Consider the following 10831-nt stretch of genomic DNA (forward strand, 5'->3'; position numbering starts at 1 on the left):
AATTAGACTGCATATGTAGTCCTGAAGGATGGGGCTAAGACTGAAAGGTCAAAATTTCAAGAAGGCAAACATTTTAATATTAACTTAAATTGGACAAATGCTTATTTGCAAAGTTCTATTAGGTACTTTGGGTATACATAGAACCTACCCCTCAAGGACACTGGAAAGAGGATGCAGGAAACCACATGAACAGAAATCACTATACTCAAAGTAACTATAATTCATACGATGGATCCACAAGAGACTCTGCTGTCTGGCCTTGGAACGGGGAATTGCTATGCATGTCCTAAGTAAATATTCTGACTTCATTGTATGACTTCGGTGATGATGACTTATGTATCTGATGTTGTGCTGGCTACTCTAAATCTTAGAGCCAAATATATGGCCCACTTCTAGCCACTTCACAGAATCTAATGGTAGGATTGGAAACTAATGCCATCACTGGCTTCATCTTATCTATATTTTCTTTATTCAGATTTTCCCACTTTTTATTTTTTTTTGTGTGTTGCCTGTTTGTAAGTTGCCCAAAATCCTTACTGAAATAAGGCAGATTTTAAAATAAACTATAATACAAGGTGTAAGATAAGAAATAAAAGTCTAACCAGTTCAGAAGCAGTCATTATTCCCAAGTAGGTAGTATGGGTTTGTGAGTGTGTTCAAGTGGGAGAGTGGAGTTTTTGGAATCATGCCTCAGATATGCAGAGATGGGAAAACATTTCAGGAAAAAAAAAACCAACACCCAAAAACGTGAGCAAAAGCAAACAAATGCAAGATGAAAAAGAACAGTTCAGTTTCAGCAACTAGCTAAAGATGAAGGAAAGCAATGAAAAAAAAAGGTTGAAAGGTATACTAGAGTAAGCATTTGGATATTCCGATGTAGAAAAATGTGTAATAAAATACAACATAGGTGAGAGGTAAGCAGAGTTGTGATTTGTCAAACATGGTTTGGAGAAGAGCAGTTAAGTGGCTTGTTAGAGAATCATTGCAAAAGTCAAGGTGAGATAGAGTTGTGGAAATGGGGCAAGTGAGAGTGTGTGGCAAGAATGCCATTGCTCTGGAGGTAATGGAAGTGATTTAAAAATGAACAGGCCCTGCTAACTTGAGAGATGAGCAAATAAATGATCAGTCAATAATGGACCTAAAGAATGAGCCTAATAACGTGCTGTCTTCCATGCTGTTAACCTAATATTACAAATAAAATCAGTACATAGCCAACTTTTACAGTGCATGGGCCAGGCACAATGCCAAATATTTCAAATAAATTATCCTATTTTCTCCACACAAAATCCCTATAAAGCAGATACTTTTCATTATCCTCAGTTCATAGAACAGGAAGGGCAGAGTTGAGATAACTTTCCTAAGGTCACATTAAAGAGAAGACCACCCCTCATACCGTCTTATGCCCAATTTCTGCCTCCAAAGAAAGAAGTAAAAACTAAAAGGCAGAAATGAAATCCACGGCAGACAGCCCGGTGCCACGCCCTGGGCCTGGTAGTTAAAGATCGACCCCTGACCTAATAGGTTCTGTTATCTATAGATTACAGACATTGTATAGAAATGCACTGTGAAAATCCCTATCTTGTTTTGTTTTGATCTAATTACCAGTGAATGCAGCCCCAGTCACATACCCCTTGCTTGCTCAATCAATCACGACCCTCTCACATGCACCCCCTTAGAGTTGTGAGCCCTTAAAAGGGACAGGAATTGCTCACTCAGGGAGCTTGGTTCTTGAGACAGGAGTCTTGCCGATGCCCCTGGTCGAATAAACCCCTTCCTTAACTTGGTGTCTGAGGAGTGTTGTTTGCGGCTCGTCCTGCTACATTTCTTGGTTCCCTAACCAGGAAGTGAGATGATTGGTGGACGGTTGAGGCAGCTCCTTAGGTGGGTTAAGCCTGCCCTGTGGAACATCCCTGAGTGGGACCCCAAGCAGCCGGAGCGACCCGGATCCTGAGAGCACTCCCGGGTAGGTATTTGCCCCGGTGGGGTGCCTTGCCAGAGCAGTGTGTGGCAGGCCCCTGTGGAGGATCAAAGCAGTGGCTGAATACCTGGAAGGAACGGGCACTTGGAGTCTGGACATCTAAAACTTGGTAAGACTAGTCTTTGAAACTTGCCAACTCTAAGTGGAAGCGTGGCCTGATCACCCATGGTGTGCCTTTATCAGCACTTTGGTTTTGGTTTTGACTTGGTTTGAACTGCTTGACAGGATTGGTCTTGGGAACTTGCCTACTCCATTTGAGTGGAAGCGTGGCCTGATCACCCATGGTGTGCCTTTATCAGCACTTTGGTTTTGGTTTTGACTTGGTTTGAATTGCTTGACAGGATTGGTTTTGGGAACTTGCCTACTCCATTGGAGTGGAAGTGTGGCCTGATCACCCACGGTGTGCCTGTACCAGCACTTTGGTTTTTATTTTTGACTTGACTTGGCTTGCTTGATACTTTGGTTTTGGTTTTGACCTGGCTTGGATTTCTGGATACTCTGATTTTGGTTTTGATTTTGGTTTTGCGCAAACTGCAAAAGTGTGCGTGTGCCCTTTTTACTCGTTCTCTGTTTTGTGGTGTGCGTGTGGTGTGAGCGTGGTGTTTTGTCTTGAAGAAGCGTAGGTCAGGCACAAATAAGTTCACCCTACTAGGAACCATGTTGAAAATTTTGAAAAAAACATTTAAAGGAGACTATGGAGTACTATGACACCAGGAAAACTTAAAACTTTGTGTAAGATAGACTGGCCAGCATTAGAGGTAGGTTGGCCATTAGAAGGAAGCCTGGGCTGGGCACAGTGGCTCACGCCTGTAATCCCAGCACTTGGGAGATCAAGGTGGGTGGATCACGAGGTCAGGAGATCGAGACTATCCCGGCTAACACGGTGAAACCCCGTCTCTATTAAAAATTCAAAAAAATTAGCCACGTGCAATGGCGGGCACCTGTGGTCCCAGCTACTCGGGAGGTTGAGGCAGAAGAATGGCATGAACCCAGGAGGTGGAGCTTGCAGTGAGCCGAGATCGCACCACTGCCCTCCAGCCTGGGCAACAGAGAGAGACTCTGTCTCAAAAAGAAAAAAAAAAAAAAAAAAAAAAGAAGGAAGCCTGGACAGGTCCCTTGTTTCAAAGATATGGCACAAGGTAACCTGTAAGCCAAGGAACCCAGACCAATTACTGTACTTAGACACTTGGTTACAGCTGGTTTTAGACCCCCTGCCCCAAACACACAGTGGTTTAGAGAACAGCAGCATAAGCAGCTGGCAGAGGCAAGGAAAGATCAGCAGAGAGAAAGAAAGGAAAGAGGTAGAGAGGAAAAGAGGCAAAGAGAGAGAGGAAGAGACAGACAAAGAGGGAGTCGAGGAGAGAGAGAAAGAATGAGAATGGCAGAGAGAGAATGGCAGAGACAGAGAAGAGATGGAGGCAAAAGGAAAGTCAAAGAGAGAGAACAAAGTCAAAGAGAGAAAGAACGAGAGATATACAAGTAGTTAAAAAAAAAAAGAAGTGTACCTTATTCCTTTGAAAGTCAAGGTAAATTTAAAACCTATAATTAATAATTGAAGGTATTCTCTGTAACCCTATAACCCTCCAATACCACTTTGTTGTCAGTGTAAACAAGGGCATATCCCGAAAGCACTGAGGCTTTCCTATCAAAAATCCTTAACCCAGTAACCCATGGATGGCCCAAATGCATTCAATCTGTAGCAGCAACTGTTTTGCTAACAAAAGAAAAAGAAACCAAGGGGGGGGGGATGGGATTTATATAAAAAGAATGTTATATAGTAAATTCTTGTCCTGAAATAAATTAACTGGTTGTTTAAAGAAAGAAATGTTTGTAATAAGTCAGAAAGTTAAGGCATGTCAAAAAATTGCCTGTAAAAGTCATGAAAGAAAAAAAGGTTATTAAAAAAAGTTATAAAAAAGAATTTATGCAAAAAATGTTGTATAATTTAAATGTAACTAAGCCTTCTGAATGTAAAACTATGGGGGAATAAAACAGTTTATGTGCAAGGTGTATAAGAAAAATAAAATATACCTTTGGTAAAAGGATTATAAGGTGGCATAAGAATGTACATTTTTACCTACATTAAAAACTTTTTAAAAAATTATTGTTTTGAAGGTTTAAGCAAGTTTTAAAACATTAATTGTAAAGAAAATTCTGTGTGTAAACATATTAAAGTTAAAGAAGTATCATCCAGTTTTTCTGTGAACTGGACATTAAAGTAAAAGCATAACACATTTTTCTTAAAGCACCAACCTTCTCTTTAGCAAATATTATAAAAGGTTAAAAAGAGTCTACAAAATCTTACCTTATGGTCAAACATTAAAAATTAGATAAATATGTCTACAAGGTTTTATTACAATTATGTTTAACATTAACAACCCACTAATATAAAGATAAAATTTAGCTTATCTCGTATAAAAATCATATGAGAAGCACTGTTAAATGTAAAATGGTATTTGGCTTTCTTTGGTTTAAAAACTAATAAAAATAGGTGCTAAAGGAAATTTCTCAGTAGGCATTAAGGACTATGAAGTCCACTGCCAAGGTCCCCACATTTGAAACAAAAGGTCAATTTCTTAAACATTATATACTTAGTTTATCTTCCACTTTCCTTTGTCTCAAAAAACAAAACAAAACAAAACAAAAAAACACTAAAAGTCTTTTAGCACATGTACCACCCCTAGAATTTCTGGTAAACCAGCACCAGCCTGAAGATCACGTTCTCATCTAAAGGTAGAAAGAAGAAAAACTTGAACCAGCCTGGGAAGGACCCTACCTTGTGCTGTTAACCACCAAGACTGCTGTTCATACAGCAAAAAAATAGACTCATCACACCCAAGTCAAGAAAGCACCACCCCCTCCAGAGTCGTCGGCCATAGTCCCAGGGGAAAACCCTACCACATTAAAGCTAAGAAAAATTTAACTCTTTTCGTCTATTCTATTACTCTTTATTCTTTCCTTGTTCTACTGCTGACCATCTAGTTATTAACATAACCAAGTCAATTTCACCTCAAACTATTGCATTTAATGCTTGCCTTGTTATACCCTGTGGGGACTTGCCAAGTCAAAGACAGCTTTCTACTTCAGAAAAGTACTTCTGTCCTCCTGACTCTCCTCAGACTGGGCATTAGTAAACTAGGACCATTTAATCCAGGGAGATTTCGATAAAGACCCCAGTGCCAACCAGGAGTCTTGCCCCCCGATGTAGTCTCCATAGTTGGTCCAATGTTCGGTGGACCACTAAAGAGCAAGGATGGACTGCCCCAACTGGATTTTGTAATTTCCTAAAACCATATATTCATTTTACTAGAGGATCACAGAAGTTAAAGACTTAAAACAAACTTTAGCAATTAAGACTGGGTACCAAGATGCAAACGCCTGGTTAAAATGGATCAAATATTCCATTTGCACATTAAACAAAAGCAATTGTTACGCTTGTGCACATGGCAGGCCAGAGGCCAAGACTGTCCCCTTTCCACTAAGGTGTTCCTCCAGTCAACCAGGTGTGGACTGCATGGTAGCTCTTTTCCAGGATTCTACAGCCTGGAGTAATAAGTCATGCCAAGCTCTCTCTGCTATATCCCAAAGTCCAGCACCCCACGGGTCAGCCCCCGAAAGCCATCCAGCCTCCATCTCCCAAGTTCATTTTGTGTCTCTCACGATAGGGAGGAAACTTAGCATTCCTTGGAGACCTGAAAGGATGCAGTGAGCTTAAGAATTTTCAAGAGCTTATCAATCAGTCAGCCCTTGTTCATCCCTGAGTGGATGTGTGGTAGTATCATGGTGGACCTTTACTGGGCACTCTGCCGAGTAACTGGAGTGGCACTTGTACTTTAGTCCAATTGGCTCTCCCTTTCACCCTAGCATTTCATCAACCAGAAGGAAAAATAATAATAAGACATCAAAAATCGAGAGAAGCTCCTTATGGGTCTTTGAACTCTCATGTCTATTTAGACGCAATTGGAGTCCCACGAGGAATACCAGACCAATTTAAAGCTTGAAATCAAATAGCTGTAGGATTTAAGTCAATATTTTGGTAGGTGACAGTTAATAAAAATGTAGATTAGATAAACTACATCTATTACAACCAACAGCAATGAGGTTTTCATGAGTTAAAAGAAAAACTCATGTCGGCCCCGGTCCTGAGGCTACCTGACCTGACAAAACTCTTTACACTCTATGTGTCAGAAAGAGAAAAAATGGCAGTTGGAGTTTTAACTCAGACTGTGGGGCCCTGGCCAAGGCCAGTGGCCTATCACTCAAAACAACTAGACAGGGTTTCCAAAGTCTGGCCCCCAGGTCTAAGGACCCTAGCAGCAATGGCCCTTTTAGCACAAGAAGCAGATAAACTAACTCTTACACAAAACCTGAATATAAAGGTCCCCCCTGCTGTGGTAACTTTAATAAATACCAAAGGACATCACTGGTTAACAAATGCTAGATTAACCAAGTACCAAATCTTGCTATGTGAAAATCCCCAAATAACCACTGAAGTTTGCAACACCCTAAACCCCACCACTTTGCTCCCCGTATCAGAGAGCCCAGTTGAACACAACTGTGTAGAGGTGTTGGACTCAGTTTATTCTAGCAGGACTAACCTTCGAGACCATCCTTAAACATTAGTAGACTGTAAGCAGTATATGGATGGGAGCAGCTTCACCAACCCCCTGCAAAGTGATTCCGAAAAAGACGACAAGCCCTGCTCCAGTCACACCCGGAAGCTGACTGGTCCACGCACAGCCAAAGCATGAGGAAACTCATCGCGGAACTCATTTTCCTTAAAATTTGGACTTGTACAGTAAGGACTTCAACTGACCTTCCTCAGACTGAGGGCTGTTCCCAGTGTATACATCAAGTCACTGAGATAGTACAAAAGGTTGCTACGGTCCTATAATTTTACGGTTATTATAAGTCTCCTGGAACTCTAAAAAGAACTTGTTTGTATAATGTTATTCTATACAAGGTATGTAGCCCAGGAAATGACCAACCTGATGTGTGTTATTACTCATCTGAGCCTCCCATAACCACAGTTGTTAAAATAAAATTAAGAACTGAAGACTGGTAGGAGCTCATAAATGATACGACTAAAGTGTTAGCCAAAACAGAAGAAAAAGTGGTGCCCAAACAAGTCACCTTAAAATTTGATGCCTGTGCTGTCATTAACAGTAAGTTAGGAAGGGGATGTGGCTCTTTTAGTTGGGAAAAAGGCTATATGACTGAAAATAAGTATATTTCACATGAATTAGGACTGTGTGGAAATGAATGTGGATCCTGGTCTTCTGTCATTTGGGCCACTTGGATAAAAAATAAAAAGGATCCAGTCCACCTTCAGAAAGAAAAAAATGGCCCTTCCTGTACTAAGGGACAATGTAACCCCTTAGAGCTAGCAATAATGAATCCCCTTGATCCTCATTGGAAAAAAGGGGAGTGTGTGACCTTAGGAATCCATGGGGTCAGACTGGATCCTCGAGTAAATATCTTGGTTTGAGGAGAAGTTTACAAATGCTCTCCTGAACCAGTGTTTCAAACTTTCTATGATGAACTAAATGTACCAGTACCAGAAATTCCAGGAAAAACAAGAAATTTGTTTTTGCAATTAGCCAAGCATGTAGCCCAGTCTCTCAATGTCACCTCATGTTATGTATGTGGAGGAATTGAATGGGAGATCAATGGCCATGGGAAGCCCGAGAATTACTACCTACAGACCCAGTTCCTGATGAATTCCCAGCTCAAAAGAATCACCCTGATAATTTCTGGGTCCTAAAAGCCTCAATTATTGGACAATACTGCATAGCTAGAGAAGGAAAAGAATTCACTCACCTGGTAGGACAACTTAGTTGTCTGGGACAGAAACTGTATAATGGTACCACAAAAACAGTCACTTGGTGGAGTTCAAATCAAACAGAGAAGAATCCATTTAGCAAATTCCCAAAGTTGCAAACCATGTGGCCCCACCAGGAGTCCCACCAGGACTGGACAGCCCCCACTGGATTATACTGGATATGTGGGCATAGAGCTTATACGAAATTACGTGACCACTGGGCAGATAGTTGTGTTATTTGCACTATTAAACCATCTTTCTTCCTACTGCCCATAAAAATAGGCCAACTCCTGGGTTTCCCTGTCTATGCTTCCCACGAAAAGAGAAGCATAGCTATAGGAAATTGGAAAGATGATGAATGGCCCCCTGAGAGAATTATACAATATTATGGGCCTGCTACTTGGGCACTAGACGGCTCATGGGGATACCAGACTTCCATTTACATGATCAACCGAATAAGGTTACAAGCTGTCTTAGAAATAATCACTAATAAAACTGGCAGAGCCTTGACTATTCTGGCCTGGCAAGAAACTCAGATGAGAAATGCTATCTATCAAAATAGATTGGCTCTCAACTATTTGCTAGCAGCTGAAGGAGGGGTGTGTGGAAAATTTAACCTTACTAATTGCTGTCTACACATAGATGATCAAGGGCAAGTAGTTGAAGACATAGAGATATGACAAAACTGGCACATGTGCCCGTGGAAGTGTAGCATGGATTTGATCCTGGGGCCATGTTTGAAAAATGGTTCCCAGCGCTAGGAGGATTTAAAACTCTTATAATAGGAGTTATAATAATAATAGGAACCTGCCTACTGCCCCCTTGTTTGCTACCTGTACTTCCTCAAATGATAAAAAGCTTCATCGCTACCTTAGTTCACCAAAATACTTAAGCACAAGTGTACTATATGAATCACTATCAATCTGTCTTGCAAGAAGACATGGGTAGTGAAAATTAAAGTGAGAACTCCCACTAATAAAATGAGTGAGAGTCTCAAAATAGGGGAATAATGGAGGAGACCACCCCTCATATTGTCTCATGCCCGATTTCTGCCTCCAAAAAAAGAAGTAAAAATTAAAAGACAGAAATGAAATCCACAGGCAGACAGACTGGCACCACACCCTGGGCCTGGCGGTTAAAGATCGACCCCTGATCTAATCGGTTATGTTATCTATAGATTACAGACATTGTATAGAAATGTACTATGAAAATCCCTACCTTGTTTTGTTCCAATCTAATCACCAGTGTATGCAGCCCCCAGTCATGTACCCCCTGCTTGCTCAATCAATCATGACCCTCTCACATGCACCCCCTTAGAGTTGTGAGCCCTTAAAAGGGACAGGAATTGCTCACTTGGGGAGCTTCGTTCTTGAGACAGGAGTCTTGCCGATGCCCCTGGTCGAATAAACCCCTTCCTTCTTTAACTCAGTGTCTGAGGAGTTTTGTCTGTGGCTTGTCCTGCTACAACACAGCCAGTGGTTTTTACTCTAAACAATATCACTCCCAAGCAGCTTTATCCTCAGGGGATATGTCCCCAGACCCCCTAATGGATGCCTGAAATCTCAGAAGAATGAATTTCTTTTTCCTTCTTCACAATTTCACTGACACAGACTCATTCTTTCCATAGATCTTAGCAACCTCAGCATATGTTGTTTTTTCTTTCCTTAAGAACTTTCACCTTTTCACTTCAAAGGAGCACTTTATGACTTACTGTTGTCAGATCCAAATAGCCAGCATCATTACTCTCATACTTTGGGGTCATTATTAAGTAAAATAAGAGTTACTTGAACACAAGCACTGTGATACCACCACAGTGGATCTGATAACCCAGAAGGCTATCAAGTAGCTAAAGGGCAGCAAGAGTATATAGTGGAATATTCCGGACAAAGGGATGATTCACCTCCCATTCTGGAAGGAGCTGGTTGGCCCAACATTTTATCACACTACTCAGAACAGCATGCAATTTAAAACTTACTAATTGTTTATTTCTGGAATTTTCATTTAATATTTTCAGACTGCTGTTGACTGGGGTAACGAACCTGCAAATAAGGAGGTATGGCTTGTACAGCTGCTTCTTGATTTACGATGGGGTTACATCCCAATAAATGCGTCATAATAAGTCAAAATGCATTTACTACCTCTGTAAGCCCATCACAAAGTTAAAAATCATAAGTCTAACCATCCTAAATTATATACAATCTTACTTATCTGCCTAAAACTACCAGAAGGGTAACAAGAGTTGTAATAATGGAGGGGCTCACTAGGAGGCAGTGAACTCCTTAACCCTGGTGATGTTCAAGCACGTAGTAACAATGTCAGAGCTGTTGATGAGCGGATTCCAGCATTCAATACCTTGGCAGGCTACAAAGTCTTTAAATTCCCTTAGTATTCATAAAATAAAATCAATTTTCTAACCTTTGCCACACAAGATAGTTCCCAGGTCAGCAGTTTCAACATCATTTGGGCACTTGTTAGAAACGCACAGGATCAGGCCCTACCCTACACCTGAAGAATCATAATCTGTATTTTAAAAGATCCTCAGCTGATTAATTGCCACATTAAACTTTTAGAAGCACTAATCTAATCCCCTAAATTACACATATAAAGAAACAGACCACCCTGCGGAGGAACAAACACAGACATGCTGGATCCGGTCGTCACTGGGTGGGCACAGGGCTCCTAAAGTTTCGCACTAGAAGGCAGGCGATGGACGGGAGCAAAAGGGCCCTCACCCCGTCAAGGAGTAGGATGCGGCCAGCGCAGGAGCTAGTGGTGAAAAACTGATCTCGCGTGTTCAGAAACTGCACAAGCTCTACCACATCCTTGTCCACACTGCCCTTCCGGCTGAGGTCCGCTTTGCTCAAACACTGCGCCTTCCATTTCCTGAACTCCGCGCTGCGATCCATGTGTGAGGGACTCAGGGTCCGCGCTCTGCTCCTTCACGGTTGCCTAGTCGCTCCCCGGGGGCGGCCATATTGAAGCGAGCGGTGGCCGAAAAGGTCCAAACTTCCTCTGCGTTCTTAATTTGGGAA

General features: G+C 41.5%; 1 protein-coding gene across 4 annotated transcripts in view; it reads right to left on the reverse strand.

The window, feature by feature from the left end:
- TYW3 (tRNA-yW synthesizing protein 3 homolog) overlaps positions 1-10775 on the reverse strand; it is a 34655-nt gene extending 23880 nt beyond the window's left edge. For 2 of the 4 annotated variants that reach the window (XM_015142343.3, XM_015142336.3), the window contains exon 1: positions 10532-10775. In XM_015142343.3, the coding sequence (XP_014997829.1) occupies positions 10532-10705 (174 nt within the window). In that variant the 5' untranslated portion in view covers positions 10706-10775. 4 annotated transcript variants of the gene reach the window in all.
- Between the last annotated feature and the right edge of the window lie 56 nt (positions 10776-10831).

This window comes from Macaca mulatta, chromosome 1, assembly GCF_049350105.2.
Source record: "Macaca mulatta isolate MMU2019108-1 chromosome 1, T2T-MMU8v2.0, whole genome shotgun sequence".
Classification (NCBI taxonomy): Eukaryota; Metazoa; Chordata; class Mammalia; order Primates; family Cercopithecidae; genus Macaca; species Macaca mulatta.